General features: G+C 37.0%; 1 protein-coding gene across 1 annotated transcript in view; it reads left to right on the forward strand.

Moving 5' to 3' along the window:
- Nucleotides 1–20,234, forward strand: part of RhoGAP100F (Rho GTPase activating protein at 100F) — a 77,827-nt gene that overhangs the window by 14,909 nt on the left and 42,684 nt on the right. The window contains exons 2-6 of the mRNA XM_011313446.1: nucleotides 3,991–4,104; nucleotides 5,161–5,343; nucleotides 6,038–6,196; nucleotides 6,355–6,584; nucleotides 12,027–12,285. Of these exons, the coding sequence (XP_011311748.1) occupies nucleotides 3,991–4,104; nucleotides 5,161–5,343; nucleotides 6,038–6,196; nucleotides 6,355–6,584; nucleotides 12,027–12,285 (945 nt within the window). The remainder of the gene's footprint in view (nucleotides 1–3,990; nucleotides 4,105–5,160; nucleotides 5,344–6,037; nucleotides 6,197–6,354; nucleotides 6,585–12,026; nucleotides 12,286–20,234) is intronic.

Raw genomic sequence — 20,234 nt, forward strand, 5'->3', positions numbered from 1 at the left:
TGATCAGATTAACTAGGTTACAAATATTCGTGGCAACACTGTACGTTCAAGTAAGAGGTGGGAGGTGAGTAAACTGAACGCCATAACCTCTCCACATGAGAATTGTCAACATGCAAGCGTGAAAACCGTGTCAAAACATGCCAGCGTCAAAACCATCAAACACCCAGAATTTTAAATCTCTCTAATCTCCCGCTAAACGACAGCTGATGGATGCGACGCTGCCATGTCGATTTTCAGTTCCGGTTTCTCGTCAATTTCTACTGATTATTGTTAATATCAACGAAACAAAATTGTAAATCGTCATGAAATAATTATCAATATTTTTTGTTATTTTTTTCCGTATTTTTAGTGACAAATTCAGATTTTAATCTTTGTTCACGACAAAATTAGCGATTTTTTGATAAGACGTTGGATTAAATTTTTATTTTTCAACATTGATTTTTTGAAAAACAAAAACGGTCATTAAATCGAGAAAAAAATTGCGATTAATAAATCTAATATCCTTTACCCTTTCCCTAAATGCTATGAGACTGTGGAGCTACTTTAAATTGAACTTGACCATTTTATATGGACCAGTAAAAATATCCACGCATTCGTACAAAATTAGTAAAATGTTCATTTTTTTTTATTTTCTTATTTTAAAAGTATACAGTCATTCCATCGTATGCATAAAAATGGAAATAATTATCCGACAGGCTGTCTATTAGCGGCTATCATTCAATCACACTTGTATATAGGATTGTATTTGAATGGATTCAGCACAGACGGCAAAAAATACACTTGAATCAAGTATATACTATTCTAATAATATGGTTATTTTAAACTTCATTCTAATTTATTTGATTCAAGATACCACCATTGATTTTTTCCTTTAAAAAACAATATTTTAATGCTTCTAACTATGCACTCTACTTTGCTTTTCGTATGCTTAAAAAGAAACTTTTTCAGGCATTCAACACAATATCAGGGATTTGATTCCAGTAGAAAGAAAAATTCGAGAGTCCCGTCTTATTATGATCGTGTTCAACTTCGAAGTGCTCTAATTGCATCAGTCATTTATTCAACGTTCAGTGTACTCATTGAAGATAAACATTTCTGTGTTATTCGTGGTATTCTAATAGTAACCGATATTAGAATCGTGAAAAAATCAAATTGTCATCGATATTATACCATTGAAAATCGAATATATTAGGATCAAGTATAAAATATACTTGAGCCATGATAGAGCATTTCAATTTAAAAAAATGTATAAAAAGGACATGTCAAGGGGAGTAATATTGAACTACTAACATCGGACCAAAACCGCGATAGTGAATTACCCCATAATCGGCCAACGTTAGGGCAATCAATGTTATCAGAGACCTTCAATTCCGACACTTCACTAAGAGTCAATATCGATAGTTCACCTCCGAGTGGTAGTATATTGATTTTTTGACTGGTAATATTATATAGTACGATTTCATAATTTTGATCGGAAAATAAATTAACATATTTTCAGTACTGAAAGTCCATTTAGCAGATTGCTCCTAATTAAATTTAGAAATACAATAAAAAGGATAAAATAAAAGATCTGCGGAGAAATAGTTATTATTTGTAATCAGTTGTATGGCTTAGATTCTACGCCTGCTTTACTTTAACTTTTAATCTACCAGAGCGCATTTTCGGTGAGACCATTGAACAACTAAATTCGATATTCATGCATCGAATAATCCATTCCGATATTTTAATTGTATTTCCAGTTGAATTTTTGCTGAAATCAATTGACATTGCTAAGTCGACTCTCGAAAATTCATCGTGTTTTTACGAAATGAAAAAGTAATCAACTTTTGAACGTTTAAGCCTTCCATATTGCAATATTAACAAAAATTTATTAGCAGAAGAAAAACCATTGACATATGTGTGTACTCTGTAACCGGTCTATGACAGTTTGCCCTCGAGGGTCGCCTCACCCGCCCCTCTATGTATACTCATGCGCACTCACCCCTATCACGTGCCCTCCCCCGCATTTCGTCACGAGCGTGCGTACGCTCGCCTCTACGCCAATACTACAACTACACATTTCAGCCTCAAAGTCTGCCGTTTCGACTACCATTACTACTCATATACCATATCACAGTACCTCTGCCACTCATCTCATAATTCTCGAGAAAATTTTCCGAAGCACAGCATCTAACATAATCTCAACAACGTGATCGTTCCATTTTTTCTATTTTTTCAAAATTGAGATTATCATAATAGATAGAAGGTTATCGAATAATTTACCGTGAGTCATTATTTTTCTTCTAACTTAACGGTTGCCAATGTCTGTTAATATTTGCCACAAAATATCTTGTATCAAACATGAATTCATACTCAAAGGAAATTTAATTGAATATCTAGAAATATACCATTAGCTTTGGAATGATTAATGTTGAAGCGAAAGTTACAAACGATTTTTAATGAAATATTGTTCTCTGTAAGAAAAAAAACAACTTCGTTATATCGAAACGTACAACGGTTTTTCAATCTTCAGTAAAACCTCGGGTTTATTCGTTTTATTTTTTTCAGAATGTCAAATATTGCAGGGAATAGAAAAATACGCAACACCAACATATTATATCATGCATTAGGAAAAATATCTATTTTTTTTTAATGAATTGCCTAAATCGGAGACATTCAAGAATTTGTGTTGAATGACCGACTCGTGACGAGGTTAATAATACAATCGATGAGTTCTTGGTGGTGAGGAAGGGGTCGGTTCGTTGGGGTGGTACACTGAGGTAGTGGGTGTAGCGGGAGTAGAGGGTGGAGAGGGTGTAGAGGGTGGAGAGGGTGTAGAGGGGGTGTTTGCTAACGTAGAGTGAGTGGGTTCGGTTTGCCGGGTCGTTGAAGGTATACGATATGGCTGGTAGGTTGTAGCGGGAGAGAGAGAAAGCGTGGTGCACAGGATGACGTCACCTGCCGGTCGATAGTGAGTACCTGTATTCGAGTTATTGTGTGAGGTTATACACGTACATGGCATCTTAGCAGACGCTTTTCGGTTCTTAATGTTGAAGAAGGATAGCAAAAAATATGGAGATCTAGTGTGAGTTTGTAGTGGAAAGTAATCTGTTGGGTAGGTAGGCGTGAGCGCAGTGTTTTTTGTCTTACAAAAGGGCTTCCCGCGGTATTAGAAAATGTTGAAGGATAGTAAGCATTATGTGTGACCGGGGGACATCAGGTTGCTTCTTCTCCAAAAAGGTAAATTAGTCGTTGCTAATGGCTTTACTATTTGTTTGATGCCTATCCGAATCTTTATTTGGGAACAACATTTCGAATTTAATCAAACTTACCATGACGATAAGGGGCTTTCTTCAGAGTTTTGGGGCATAACGGGTACATTGATGAAGATATGTATCAGGAGTAGTGAATTCTAAACACCGCGTGGTGGTAATGATTCCAGTGGAGAACGATGTGTATGCTAACCACGATGCCATAGTTATCTGGAGCATGGTTTCATGAAGCATCTGGCCGGAGTTCATTGGTTCCTGCAACCGTTATTAAAATACAATAAAATGCATGTTTGCCATAAGATTATGATTAATTTTCGGGAATTTTTGGATTAATGTTGCATAAGAAGAGATATTGAAATACGACATTAAATATTATGGTTGATTACATGCAATCTTTGGAAATGAAATATTCGAAAACTTGTCGAGTAGTTGATTTTTTCGAATAGAATATGTGATAAGATTTCCTGTTCAAATTCATTACTATCAATATGGCTCAATTCATCAGATTTTTGAGACAGCCATTTATTTATAATTTATTTTATAATTACAGTGGTTTCTGTTTCAAAAAAAGCCATAGCGTATGTTCACATTTTAATTTGTGTGTCGTAAATTTTTTAATTTTCACTGTAAATATCATATGAGCGCTACGATGCCTTAAACATAGCTTTGTACAAATTGGTTTTGATAAAAATTTTTAAGCAATGAATATAATTGGAGTTTCCATTTTATTTGTTTATAGGAGGGGCGGGGAGAAGTAACAGACATAAGTGCGAGCCCTGGCCGTCAGGCACCTACCAACCAGTTGCGTCCCAAAGAGCCACCTCCTATGGTCATCCAGGGGGACTTCAGAAAGGTATAAAATTTGCGGAGTAATTGTTTTTATTTTTGCACGCATCATTCTTATTATAAGGATGATCAGGTTAAATCAAGGGCGAGGTCGGTAAGAGAATCCGAAAGGTATCGGTGTTGATAGATGTTCATATTGAAATAATATCACTCACTATTGAGATAATCCAGTCATTCAACTTTTATTGCAGAAGAACCTGCGGTAATTATTTAGTGGGCTTCCAGCAGCTTATTTTACTATATTTTTAGATTGTCGGTCCCAAACAGAACACATGTCATTATAGTCACCAACAATAGGCACACAAAGAGATGAATCATTTAGACAATTTTAAACAGATTCCTAAATTTTTATTATAACATGTTAAGACATCGCCTCATCACTAGCAATCACTGACTGAACATAATAAGTGGTCTACCACCGCTGCGCAACAAGAGATATTCGATTGAATTTCAAGTTATATTAATATAAATCACTCACTCATCATGTCAACAGAGAAGGGAGAAGCGCTAAAGACATGACTGGTAACTAAGAGATTTACTCGCGGATGCCATACAGTGTACAATAATTTTGAATCACCTCAAAATACTTACAAATGGTCAAAGGCGAGTCAATTACTTTCACTGCCCATGTTTAATAGTATTTCCATCAATTTTTTCGAGATACCATGGTCCCTCTTGCCGGCGACAAGGGCAAATCCTTATTGGCGCGAGTATACTAAACATTTACCCAACTTTCTTATGGGAGAGAGAGAGAGACAGAGAGACAAGAAGGATGCGTACAAAAATGATAGAATTCGTTTCCCAACTTATTATCTGAGATAATGGTGCGGCTTAGACGAAGCTGTCAAGTGGTGCCATAGATGTTCACAGCCAAGGAGAAAGCCAGAAAAAAAGTTATTTGTTTCCTCCATACACATATCAATCTAATCATCAGAAAAGATTTCTCACACATCCCGATAAATCCGTTATTATTGCTACTGTTTTATTCATAATCAAATGCATAAACTCGTTGAGAATATTTACAATGTACAGAATGCAAAATTAAATAATGTGAATGTTACAGGTCAGCGGAATAAGTACAGAGATCTTCAAGCAGATCGAAACAGTAGAGAACGACCATGACGCCTCGACAGCGGCTGCTCTTGAGACCGTTGAGAGACGTGGAGAAATGGTGGTGCGTGTCATCGAACCACGACAAATGGGTAGGCAGGCAATGGAGATTGCTAAAAAATTCATCACGTCGCAGGTAAATCCTATTAATTAATCCTATTAAAGTCTTTTTTTCTATGATTCTTGAACCCCATATTCAAGACATTTCTTAATCACTTATGAGGCTGTTCCTTTGAATTGCCGAATGTCATACGAATTATTGGAAAATCCTAGCAATACAAGTGTATACCTGTTTCCATTCTTCATTTGCTAATCACTTAGTAGATTGACGCTAACTAATGAGCCTTAATCCCAGTAAAAGGCAACCGATGTCGTTATACTTAAGGACAAACGACATACAAAGCACATAATGATTTAGTAAATATTAAGCGCATCGGCGTCTCGCCCTGACACCAACTATCGCTCACTGAAATACAATATTCCCCGTCCCCTTCTGCACCTGGTCAATTCAAATTATATTAAACATCATTCACTTACTCATCGTGTCAATAAAAACAGAAGGAGTCGGGGCTGGGGCTAAGGTATGAAAGACGTCTAAGGGACTCGTTTAAGATTGCCTGGCCGGTGGATGATGATTTAAAATCCTGTCAGCATACCTAGAAATTGTCATAGGCTAATTAATTACTTTGATTACCGCTGTTTATTCCTATCTTATATATACTAGTCCATCTTTTCCTAGAGTTAATCTACTACGTAATTACCGAAAATTTCGGAATGGTGTCAGTTGAGACTAAAAAGATTAATAAATCTTGGTGTATTTTATGTTATAGGATCCGAAACATCCCGTTCATTTTGTTGAGATAATAAAGCGGCCAGGCCAAACACTGGGTTTGTATATTCGGGAAGGGAACGGAGTTGATCGCAATGATGGTGTATTTATATCAAGAATAGCATTGGAATCCGCCGTATACAGCAGCGGGTGTCTGAAGGTAAAAAAGTGGATCCATAACTTCTTCAGGCTGTTTAATATTTAGATAATAGTTGTGATATAAAAATAAAAAATGAATCTACACTGGTTGAATTGTAGTTACTTTTGGCCCTGTCTCAGCTGACTAATTTAACTATTTTCATTGTTGGGTTATTGCAGGTGGGTGATGAGATTCTAGCAGTAAATCTTGTTGACGTGACGCACATGAGTTTAGACGATGTTGTAATTATAATGTCAATACCGAGGCGATTAGTTTTGGCCACGCGACATGGCTCCCATCAGTCGGTCTCGCACAGTCGTCAGACCGAGCACAAGGCACCACCAGTTGTCGTTATTAAACGAGAACTTAATGAGGATGAGAGTGATCACGCAACGGGTAATCATATAAGGTAAATTTTCAGCTACTTCTTTCGAGAAATTTAAAATGGAGAAAATATTTTCCAATTTTTGCATTTTTCCAATTGCTTCATATGTTATTAGAAAATTATCATGCCAGAAACTAACGATATCACAGAAACATATCAAGGAAGATAACTTATAGCTCATACACTATATTTCAGCTATTCTACTAAATTTTATTCTTATCAGCAAAAATTGCACAGAAAAACTGAACTGATACTGACAGTCTATCAGCTCGCAGTTTACCCGAATGGCTGTAACTCCATGGTGTACCTTTTTTTAAAGTTTATACACTGAGAAAAAAAAAGTGTTGATTGAACGCGTACGTTCGTGATTCAAATTTACAACGCTATTGTTTTGGACAACAACCAACCTCATTCTTGAATCAATCTTTTCACAAATTGCTAATTCATGCCACGGAGCGTTCATTGATTTCTTCAAAACTCTATTCACAATTGATTATACATTCAAATCAACCCGATACGTACTTAAATCAAGTAGATGCAGCTTTGAATCACCCTAGAGTAACAAAAGAATATGAAAACTATATTTAGGTTTTTTTACACTTGGATGAAGACAAGACGCTATTGGCTCAAGTCGTTTCGGACTCGCATCAGAGGATGACAATTTTAATGCCGACCAATCGCGTAAATATATGATCCAATGTTTTTGCTGATACTCGCCGTTATTATTTGTGTATTTTCTCCTCATTTGAATGAATTGATCATAAGACCTCTGCAAAATTCAATTCAAGTTCGAGTCAACCTGAGTGTGTGCAGAAGAGTGTCCTGCAGAAGGTAAAAATTCTAACTATTTTCAAAGAAAAACTTAAGTACCAAGGGAATTATTCCTTAAATCCATGAACGTTCAAATTAAATTTTCCAACTCAACTCTCACAAAGGTATGAATATCCCACATGGCGACCCCACTATTCGTATCTAGATCCGCGTAGAAGGGACTGCCTTAGCCAAGCTGCTTTAGTGATTCTTATCCCAACTTCAGTGGAAGGTAATGATAGCAAGATACCTTGAGAAATAGACGATCTACAGTGAAGTCTCGTTGCGGACAGTGATTCTATTACTAAAGATCATAAAATGGCGTCTTGCTATAATAGGGCGCCTCCGCTGTATATCCCTGTTTTACGTAAATCGCCATTCCTACTCATACTCTTGATCCCTGCAATCGGGCTTACTGACTGCATAGAATTTTGTTTAACTGAATAGGCTGTTGGGTAATTATATATAGTAGAGGCACCAGCTACTTAGCTGCAGTCCCACATCTGAATTTCCATGCCACTTGATCAACTTTATAAAAACAAATTCCGTTTAACGGATTGGTTTATCATGTCATCAACGTTGTTCTTCGCATTATGCAGGGTCACAACGAGGAAGTAGCAATGCGGTCGATTCCGAAATCAATATATTTTGTTATACTTAAAGATAATCTACACATAAAAAGATGAATGACTTAGACAATCCTAAATAGATTCTTCAGAATCTATTGTACTACCCCAGCATCTCATCTCACCACCAATCACTGACTGGGCACAACGAGTGGTGTACCACCACTGCCCCACTCCAATTATTCGATTTAAATTCAATTTAGATGAATATAAATCAGTCACTCATTACAACTAAAGGAACCTAAACTCACTCATTTAGCTAAAGGAACAGGCTCAAGCCTGCCCTACAACGTAAAATGATTTTAAATCCCCTGAAAACCCACCGAAAAATTATCAAATGCTAGTCACTTTCCTTGACTGCCGGTTTTTTTCGAGATACCCTGGACCTTCTACCTGGGCACCAGAGAAAGTTGTGGATACGAATCTACTATATCATTACCGTTTGTTCTTACAGCCGTTTGTAGGCTGTAGCACCACGAGAATCGTTTAATGGCTCACCCAACATCGCACTTTATCGGCAGTGACATTAAACCCAATCCTAGGGCGCATGCATCATCGACATTATTACTAGTGTGTGTGGTAACTTTTTCCTGTTTTCACAATTAGATGTTTTGTGAAGTCAAGTCACGTGATTTTATCTATTTCACATTATTGCGCACTTACTCATCAAGAATAATAATTTCAGGTTGGTGGAATATTTTGGACTGATACCATATATTTTCCAACATTTTACATCAGTTATGCTTTAGTAATGGATAAAATAAAATGAGAAAGTAAGGTAAAATAAGTTTCAGGATAAAATAAGAATCGAGCCGGCTGACGTACGGGAGGGTGGGGTTTATTGTGGATAATTACCTGATCAAGTTTATCGATTAATTTGATCAAATCATCTTCTCTGATTTCATTTGACGACCATAACAACACAGACATTGTCATAATACTACATCGTAAGAGTTTTGACGTAAAATAAAAAACGGCTAAAATGATCACTCTGATTTCGTCCGAGGTTTTTTATCCTTCACCGATTTTCAGCGCAGGTTACGCTTTCGCGATTAACTATTATTTTGTGGATTCGTCTTTCTGATTTAGCTAACAGGTGTGATTGAAATTCAAGAGAAAAACAAATTTATTGATTTCTATATTTTTGGTGATCTTTGTGAATTCCCATCTCGTATTAAATAGCAGCAACGCTTCAATGAAGGTTTCAGGTTGAATCTTCTACCCAAGTTCCTAAGTACTACCTCTGTAAATCGTGCTGAACTGCATGCCTATGAGGAATACTCCCAGTTTTTATTCACTTCCATATAAATCGAGCACTACAGAAAATCATCACGTTTTATCTCGAAAGGATATGGTAAAAAATATCCATGTCTTCAATGCATCAAATGGTATAGTTAAGTTACGGTACTCACTTGTGGCCACTAAGTTCATCTCTTCTTTATGGAACTCTCTCATTTTAGATGCGATGTTGACCCGGAGATTGATGATATCTAACGTTGAATGAAGGCAACAGAAAAGTTCCTGCATCGTGTGTGTGACTGCTTTCAGTTCAATGTTGGGGAAAGCATCCAGTTCAGAGGACCTGCTATTGCCTACCCTGTAACTGGTTTCTATCAGCTGGTCTTCTGTGATCAACAGACTATTCCTTCTGGCTAGTATTCGTTCATATTCCAATTATTATGGGACCAAAATTGCAAGAATTGTTTTCAAAACCTATAGCCATTGGTGGGTGCCTTAATTCAACCCTGAAGCAAGCTGTCATAAATTTATATGGCTTCGGCTACGCATCAGGTCCTATAGTAGCAACGACCTCTATATTTGGTTTTTAATACACTTGCTCGCTTGTTAATGAGTTTTCGAAGTACCTTTGTATATACTGAAGATATATTGGTACCACTAATATGAGCATGATTCTCCGTGTTACTCTTATCGGTAACTAGGATATATCGAAACATTTTCATGTAGTCCCTGAATTTATAGTCTTGTTCTAAACGGGGGACACAGTGTTTCGATCGATCGAATTTATATAATACCTCGACAATGGGTTCTCCACTCTCCCTGTGCGGCAGCCGATTTATTCTTGAGGACTTTCTTTGGTGCTGAGGCAATTACGTATACACTTTTTGGTATTGCTTACAGTATGTCATACTTAATCTTATTCCTGGTTTCACTTTTGAGACTCTTCCATGCCCATGCGCTAAGTATCACTGATGCTGGTCTCAACATTAGTCATTTTTTCTTTAGAAGTTTCAATATGCGGCCAATTTTCCGATTCGATAGCAAGCTTGCTCCGAGGAAACATTTATCCGAATAGTATCTTGAACGTAGATATGCCTTCGTGCATATTCTATCCAAGTTCACCCAATGACGCCTGTGCTAAGCACCGTTTCATTTCTTATTGAATCTGCGACTTTTGTTGTAAGCTGTTGTAAGGATCCCATAATATGATTCAGCTCCAGCCCTTTGAATGCACAAACTGCTGAATGACGATTCTTCCTGTCTGTGATGTCAGACCGCGCCATCGTATGGCTTGAGTATCTCCACCAAGATGACCCACACACATCAAACACAAACATCGACTTCGTAGGAGTTGTGCCGTCTAGTGATGGGGCGCTGAACCATCTCATGAAACTGAGCCCTTCATTAGGGTTTCAAAAAGAAGAAATAATTTTAGAATTGTCAGTCTTGACTTAATAGAAGCGTCTTCTTCTGCATTGAATTCAGCTTTCATTAGATTCTAGATAAAATTGGATCAGTTGTTGATTTTCCTTTTTTAGATAATCAACAAACCGCGCGTTGTTGGTTTAAGTTCGTAAGGGTCACATCAATTGCGGTGTTCACCGTCGCACGAAGCGCGATCAATATCGGTCGAACTAGTTACTTTTGTAGTGAAGGGTGGGAAGCCACTTTTTTTCTGTTTATTTCATCCTTTTGACTACCTTCGTAAGTAGAAAAATAAAAAACTGACATATTTTGTAACCCAATAAATGGTCAGTTGTCTATAGGTTGTAGGACGTATATGTGAACAAAAAATGATTGTAATGTTATTTGAATAGGAAAATAAGAAGTCGAAAGGTACGGTACATTTCAAACTTCAGCATAAAGTTGAAGCAAATTCAAATTTATCTATGAATATTCCTATGAATCCAATTGTCTTGTACATAAAAAGATGCCTACATATAAGCATCCTTTAGGCGAGCCTATTTTTCTGGAATCATTAATAATTCTTTATCATGCATGCTCGAAAGCATCGTTTTGGAAGGGGGGTGGTTGGTCAGTTGTCGGCAATTAGTTGCTGATCCTAGCCTCTTTTGTATGTTGCCGACTACAATAAACCGTGGGGCAACGACGTCTAATTTCGAAACTACACATTTTTCACTCTTCAAATTTTTCTAGTTTTCTTTTTTTCCGCGGTTTAAGGAATAGTTTATTGTTTCATTTCCTATTGAAGGCCTGCACTCTCTACAACGCCCTCTGCACTCTGTTCCTATGGTCCACCCCCCCCCCCCTCTTTTAGGCTTTAATGATAAACAAATAATGAATATCATTTGGTCCGTCGTATCAATTTTTGAAAACTCTACTGACGGACCTTATGATATAAACAACAGTTTCGGTTGTAATCTTTGCCAGAAAATGATGATTTTGTAATCAATCATTCGAAAATTTTATAAGCGTCCATTTTAGACTATCTCATACAGATTCAACAGCCATCCACATTGGATAATGCCTATTTTTCAGCGATAAAAAAAAATCATTTCCGCCCATTTTTAGATTATTGGAATTGGGCTTTCATTTATATTGAGTTTTCTTCTGGCAGTCAATTGGTAGTTTATCAGATAGTGGACGCAGTCTGAAGAATTACTTAATCATGCTAAGAAAGAATCACGAATATCCGATTTCGACATCAGTATGAATTGAGTCTTCCAATTAGAAGGAATCTTTATTGCTTTCACTAATTCTATTGTGAAAAGCTTTAATTGTTTTCAGTCTTTCACTGATTAATAATGTTTTTTTCTTTCAATAAATTAAGGGACAGTAATAGACGAAGAGGTGATGGCAGAGAAATGCTTCCATCTCGATCTCGACTGGGTCTTACTGGTCTGGGCTCGAGCCAAGATCTTGGCTCAAGTAATGGCGATCTTTACTACAACTCAAGACCAGAAGTTGGCTGGTCTTATCAACCTCCACCCCCACCTGTTATTACTAATCAACCGAAACCCTCGTCTACTCAACATTTTCAACCCTATGAACGTGGCTATCCGAAGACACTGGAAAGTCTGGCTGAAAAAGTAAGCAGATTTATAACTTTATTTCAATCGACACAACATGAAATTTGCATTATTCAAATCTTGATCAATGCAGAATTAAACTTTTTCTCACTGAGGATCAACCACTGAATCATTTCACTTACTTGTCGGTGCTTTCTTTCTGATATCGGGGAAAAAAATGAGGGGAAGGGAGGGGGGAGTACGAAGGATTGAATTAGATGACAACAAGGCAAGCGTTATCTCGGAAATAATTTTAATAAAATAGATACATAAGATAGACAACAATTTTATAAACTCCGCGATGGAATTGATTCTACCGTTTCATGAACCTCCCAATACGCTGTCCTGATTCAAAGAGGTCATTTGCACTGGTGCATCCTAGGCCAACCGGTCTCCTGGTGCCAGCAACTGGGGTTAGTTTCAGTGCCGTCTCAATAAACGCTCATGCCATCTGCATTTGTCTTTTCAAGTGAAAAGTTAACTGTAATAATTACTGGTCCGACGAATTTACGATAAATGTTGCATATATAGGCCCACCCAACCAATCTAGATTTTCTACAATGCACTATGTGTAGGTTTCCATCAATTGATTAATGTGGTGAAGACTATTCTTGGGGTAAACAAATAGTTTTGCAGATATGATTTTTTTTATACACTGTTCTCTGCGTTATTCAGGGCCAAGACGTAAAGGGGGTGGTGACCCCAAAAACAACACATGCTGGTATGCTAATAGACAATGGATATATGAAGAGATGAATGACTTACACTAAACACTAAATAGGTCCTAAACAGATTCCTTGGCTACGTTATTACACCTTTAATATAATCCATTGTAACATTCTTCGAAGGCTCCCTTCGGCTCATCAATTGTATTATTTTCATTCCACGAATTTTCATAGATGGTTTACATATAAGGTCTTCCATGCCAAATCGACTATTTTTGAAGCCGAACCTTTTTAACCTGGCCAAACGTTTTCTATTCTTGTCTACCCTATGAAAAATTTTTAAATCTAATATTTTCATATCCTGAGAACCCTATTAGATTGCTAAGGCTATGTCTAGATGACTAGAAAGAAGAATCATCTTAAGGTGGTTGTCGCGCGACAGTCTCTGTAAAAAGTTTATCCGCTGTAAAACGGGCCAGTATAGAACACAATCTTTTAGCGGTATATAGTCTCACTTGATTGATTGCATTGTGCATGGATAGCTAAAGCATAACTATATATTTTCCATATTAACTATTTTCAATTATATAAATTTATGAATTTCCGATAATTATATTCCGTAAACCAAACGGTCAATCGATTTGATTTTTTTTTCTGTATTTCCTCCCACCATGTATATTCCACGTTTTTTTTTATTTCTGAAACTGTCGAGCCGTTGATTTTTAAAACATTCTAATCGGCAAAACTCCATTTAAACACGTGTTAAATCACTCGAATTTCAAAAATTTATATCTCAAGTTCAAAACGGTCAATTGCAAACGGAAAAGGTTCATTTTGTTGCTAATTTTTCAAACTATTCACCATAAAATTGTTAACGAAAACCGTCGAAAAAAAATTCTACGCGACAACAACCTTAATTCCTCGTTCTCATCATCCATTGCTATCTTCAGTATTGAATATATCTTATTTCTAAAAACCGACGTAGTGTTTAACCTCAATACATCGTTTGTTTAAAACTTTAAGTTTAAAACTTTTCAAAGTTAAAAAAACAGAATTTGTTGAATTTGAAAACGTTTGCTTAATCGAATAGAAATAAATAGAAGAAAATGGGCCCACTCTGAGATCGGCGGGAATAATCGCAGAATTAATTCAAGACGAGACCGAACGCGCGCTCCGCGCGCCATTTGATTCCGTGGTGTTGATGATGACGTAGCCAATTGACCAATGAGAAATAGGGTTACGAGTGAAAAGTCTTATGCATGAAGTTAGCCAATCTTACTCTCGCCCAACTTAATTTTGGTGTATCACCTTTTATAGATAGGATTGGAAAAAAACATATATATTGTGATGTATTTCGCCCTCCACAGAGTAGGAACGAAAATTGTAGTCCTCGGCGACCCACTCAAATCGATAAAATGTTAGGCGCCAGGACATTTTTAATAAAACAGCCAAAATTTTCAAAAGGCGACTAGGTTCCCAAAACTCTCCTTGGATAATTCTCAAATGGCTGGTATGGCTTATTACGAAAGAATTCAAATAGACAGAATCATTGCGGGATAACAAAATCATTTAACATAATTTAAATTATGGAAAATAACGCACTATGATCGAAAATCCCCGACTTACTCTGTAGATAAAAAATCACACTGTTCTCATTAATATAGGAAAATAATAAATTTAACAATGTCACAAACAGATATTTTCTCTTAACTAATAAATTCCATAACCACAAGTCAAAATATGAAATACTACTCAAAATGAATGAGTCGAATAAGTCAGAAATAAAGTCAAAATTTACGATCACTTGTCAAAACAGTTAGTACAGTATAAGTCAGAATTTTTATATGAAAAATGATTCCACAATTATCGTGAGGAACGAGCGGGTCCACTAATACAATAAAAGAGAGTTCAACGATTGACAGGGGAATGCCTCGAGAGGACGTAAACGGACGCCGATAGTAACCGAAAGGGTTACCGGGGCAAACAGAAATCTCGAGCGTCGAAAGACACTGCAAACCCTCTTCCAATGCTGTCATTTCAAACGTTTGACAAATTATTGAGAAAATATAAGAGGCTTCTCAAGCCACACACGATAATGGATTGAAACGTCGGAATCCCTGAAAAAACATCCCCGGAAAAAATATCCCGGAAAAAGAATCCCGGAAAAAAATTCCCCGGAAAAAATATCCCCGGAAAAAATATCCCCGGAAAACATATCCCCGGAAAAAATATCCCCGGAAAAAATATCCCCGGAAAAAATATCCCCGGAAAAAATATCCCGGAGAAAATATCCCCGGAAAAAATACCCCTGGAAAAAATATCCCCGGAAAAGTTATTCCCAAGAAAATTCTAATATTTAATTCTTAATAATAAATATTTAAAAATCCTAATTTTAATAATTTAATTAATAAAAATTATTTAATATAGAGGATAAAAGGGAAGCGGACGAATAACAAAATGCATTTTAGAAAACAATTTCTTTATTTATTACGATAAAAATAAATATACAACAGTAATTTAACAATACAGCCGCTCTTGGTTTTAATCCAGGATCAACGACGGGGACGTGGCGGTTACTGATCCCATAAAAAAAAAGGCAAATACAAAAATGGAAAAAAAATCAAGAACTAAAAAAAAATAAAGGTGAAAATTGTAAAAGAAAATTTAAAAAAATCTATTTTCACTCCAAAACCCGGACACGCGTCACTTCACTGATGGATGCCAAGAATTGAGGGATAGTCTGCTGATTTTTCAATAATTGGTCACACAGATTACACAATTGGATGTTTCTCGTTTCAGTCGCTGTGCGCTTCCTCTTACGAGGCCTAACCCCTAGATCTTGTTGATCCAGTTTTGTGTAATCTGCCGCCAATTCTTAACGCATCTTCGATATGAGGACGAAGACAGTTGGATGGTTCGAATTAAACAAGTGTTTAAAACGATTATTCCATCCTTCCGTCGAATTGTTCGTTCTCGGTGCACCCTCAACCGTTCGATCGTGAACATTCCACGTTTCAGGAGGGAAAAGAGGCAAAGATCGTTTGACCTTCAGGGAAAGGCCGCCTTTCTTCGACGTCTTCAACATCCCGGAAACGTAGGTTTCGTCAAAATATTTAACGATGTCCGAAGCAGTGGAGGGTGCAATCTCCTTCAGATGTTTCATCCCCTCGACCACACTTCCAAGGGGCAGGAACGCCAACCCGTCAAGCATGCCGCAGAATTTATTAAATTCTGCGTCATGCTTGTACGATTCAGTTAACCCTAAATCCTGCACTTTTCTGTAGGTGCTTTGACACAGGTGATAAAAGCACCCTCGGAGCTCCACTTGATCCCCAAATATTTCACGGATAGCTTTGAAAACGGCGATTTCAAAGTCTAAGTAAAATCTATGGGGATCAAGTATAATATTCCGATCACGACACTTTTCCAACAACACCCTGAACATCTCCTCATATGTTGCCCGTGTCTTACGTTGAAGTAATACGTACGCTACCGTAACGTGCACTTCACCATATCTAACACGCACAATATACAACTGTTGAAACAGTCGAGGAGCAAGTTTGAAATTGCCGTCAACATACCATTCAGTAGCAATCCCCAACAATTCTAACATCCGATCAGTTGCAAAGATCAGCATCCGGGCTTCGTTGTCCTTGTTATCGGCCAGGAGAAACCGTTGTGGATTCGCATCGCCAGTCATCGTCCAATCGCCTGAAAAAAATGGAGAAAATATCAATTTATTTTTTATTTATTTTTACATTTTTCCTTTTTCCTATTACCATTGTTACCATGGTTTGATAGGCGCCCCTTCGTCTTAGCCTTTAGCCTCTTCTACTATCCTCTCATTAGCCTCTCCTACTATCCTCTCATTATTTTTTGCGGTAGCATGGGCCGACTTTCTGTACTGCGTCCATTTGGCGTGTACTGAGGGAAACCATGTAAAACCTCAGTAGCGCAGCCGGCCGGTAATGCGGGGATTCTGCTGTGTTCATCAGTCACACTGACTCGGTGAACACACCAGTTCTCCGCACCCGTGCCTGACGGCGGCAGTCTACACGCCGATGGGTGTGACTAAGCGGGCACCCATCCAAGTACTAGCCCAACTGAGCGTTGCTTAGCTTGGGTGATCGCCGGAGTCACACACCGCCCGCGTGGCTACTTTCGCCGCTAAATATCAATTTAAATTCTAAGTTAATTTGAAAAACAAATCAAAATTAATATATCAATAATTGTACAAACTTACCTTCAATCACCAGATCCTCAAGCCTCATCGGCATAGGCAGCACGTGCAAATCACGCTGGTGATTGCGAATCGTTCGCTTCGCCGAATCCTCTTGAGGTAATCTGGCTCGTGTGGGCGATGTCAAGGATAGAGCGCCTTGGGAAAAAATTTGGCTCGGCCTTGCTGAGGATGTCGCGGCCCGTTGCTTCATGGCATCATAGCCTCGAGTCATATTCACTCTCGCAATATCTCCTGAATGATTATGTTCAGGAAGAATATTATCAAGAGGAGTAATGCCTTCTGTCTTCAGAATGGCTAGGCACTGAAATAAATAGATAAATAAAATGCACAGAAAATACACAATAAATTAATTGATAAAATTAATTTAAATACTATTTAAATTCATCAATTGCACTTACCATAAATGGACGACTGGCCCTATCACACCTCCAAGTTGTGTACTTCGTGTTTACACGTTTTTTTACATACATGTATCCACGCACTGTATCACACAACTTCACACCCTTCTTATTCGATCGTATGATCTCCATTCCTACACCCACACGCGATAATTTGTGAAAATGGACTGAAGAGCCCGCATGGTGTCCAGTCGAAATATTTCCTAAATGTAAACACTCGACTGAAAGTTGAGAATGTATACAAAACACACATTCCCTCTTTATGCTAATCACAACACAACAAATTAAGCCCATGAAATTTTCCAATATGACGACCAGCAGCTCAGTGGCTAAGAGCGCTTAAAAAAACGTGGGTTCGATTCCCCATGAAATTAAATTATTTTTTTTTCTCAAATTTTCAGTTAACATGTTGTGCGGGGAGCCCCCCCCCCCACTCTGACTGCATATGTACATAAAAAAAAGGGCGACATAAATGATATGGATGATTGGGGGGATATTTTTTCCGGGATTTTTTTTCCGGGATATTTTTTCCGGAGATATTTTTTCCGCCACCCGAAACGTCGAGGACAATAACAATGACCTCGAGATTCCAAAAATCACCCCACAAAAGAAAACCAACAATTACGGCGACAATAAATCTGAAACAAAAATTAAGAGCGGTAAGAGTCGTCTCTACAAGTAGTTAAACCACAAATTTTCTAAAAGACAGAAAAATAAATCGGAAAATAAACACGAATCAAAAGTTTAAGATGCATTCTAATGAGATTCTAATGATTTTACAGAACAAGCTTAGGCAATTCAAGAACTCTGACACACTCGAAAATGGCGTCATACGCTATGGAAAACGAATCACACAATTAGTAATAATCTTTAAATCCAAAATTTCTCTGACAAGCTACCAATCTCTTTACAAAAAGTTTTCCACCGTTCACCGTTAGTCCTTTAAATGTTTCTGGAAGCAGCAATCTAACTCATCAAGTCTATCTCTTTCCCTCAGTGGTTTTCACACAATCAAATATTTAGTAAACATCAAGAGAATTGCGTCGACAAAATTCAGGTGTTAACAACTACGCGTCCAAATCAGACGTGCTCGTTGATGGCGGATTAACAATACTCAACGGGTGACGAAGCTGGCCAACGCTGTGATTGACTCTCTATTGATACGAGAATTTTCCGATTGGCTGTCAATTAATCAAATTGGCAACTTTATTTGGATAGAAGCCCAACTGACACAAAACTGTCAGGAATTAATATTGGGACTCCTGAGACCATTCATTTGAAGTTTGTGATTTTATATATATATAATATATAAAAATGGGTTTTCTCGAAAAGGGCACAAATTTCAGAGTTTTCCATTTAAAATTTTTTTGTTTTTCGAAAAATTAATTGAAAAACACTATGTTTTAAATAGAAGTACCATAAGGTTACATTTTGAAAAGTGATGGTTATTGAAAATAAAAAAGTCATCTTTTCAAAATTCATAATTTTTTTCGGTCTGGTAAAAAAATTTGAAAAAATTCTGAGAAGCGTTTCTCATGGGGTAAAAAAAGACGGAAAACTCTTGACCAGATTGAAAGGAGTCAGGTTAAAAAGTGGTCGATTTGGCATCAAATACCCTATATATACTCAACATATTATGGATAAGCCGTACATATTCTATATAGTATATAGAATATAATATTATAGATTGTAATAAAGGAAAATGTCAAAAATGAACACAGGAAAAAAGTATGAAAAAGTACTAGTATTCTCATCTAATGAAAATATTGGTCTTCAAGATATAAATCATTTTTAATCGATTTCATTATGAATCTAAATGGTTTTTCATAATATCTACCAAATTAATTAATGACATATAGATTATGAAAAATGCTAGGTCGAGTTTTCTGCAAGAAGAGGATCGTTTGTGTAGATATTTAATACAAAAAAATACAGTATCAATTGTACTACATTACAAGTGAGATGCACACCAAAGGCGCAGATATTAGTTTTAATTATATTGAATATTATTCACTCACTCATCATTTCTGTATACATATTCATGTACTTCTGGAGCGATAAAGGACTTGTTCAGGACTACCTAACGATCTATAATGATAGCGCCGTATCCCCCTATCTACACTCTCATCGACTAATGCACTCTTTTAAATAACAAAGGTCTAGCCGTGTGTGAATGTGAAAACTTGCTATTGCAATGATAATTATTGGTGGCCTATACTAGAAATTGACCGAACTTACTTGATATTGCGACAAAAAGAAAAAACTGCCGATGTTTGTCTAGAACGTTCGATAAAAAAGTGATAATGACTATTAAGTGGATGATATGGTTTAAGCAAAATTATGTCGAGTTAATGTTGTATAACTTTGCGGGAGGGGTTATTTGAGCTTAGCCGCACAAAATCTCTCAAAGTTAAAGTGAAAGTTTAAGCTGTTCTAATGATGCATTGATCGCAGGCTTGGCTTGGACTAGATGTTCTAGACAATGTTGATAAAGAGCACCCTATAAAAATTCTATCTGCACCGTTTAACACCATTAACCATTGTTTTCCCAGTGTTTCAATACGGTGACACCCAGTACGTCCTTACAATTGCCACTTTTATTGTCATAATTCATAATTATAGTCTTTCATGAATATTCTATCCAATGTCAGGAGTACAGAATTA

This window comes from Fopius arisanus, unplaced genomic scaffold (assembly GCF_000806365.1).
Source record: "Fopius arisanus strain USDA-PBARC FA_bdor unplaced genomic scaffold, ASM80636v1 scaffold00121, whole genome shotgun sequence".
Classification (NCBI taxonomy): Eukaryota; Metazoa; Arthropoda; class Insecta; order Hymenoptera; family Braconidae; genus Fopius; species Fopius arisanus.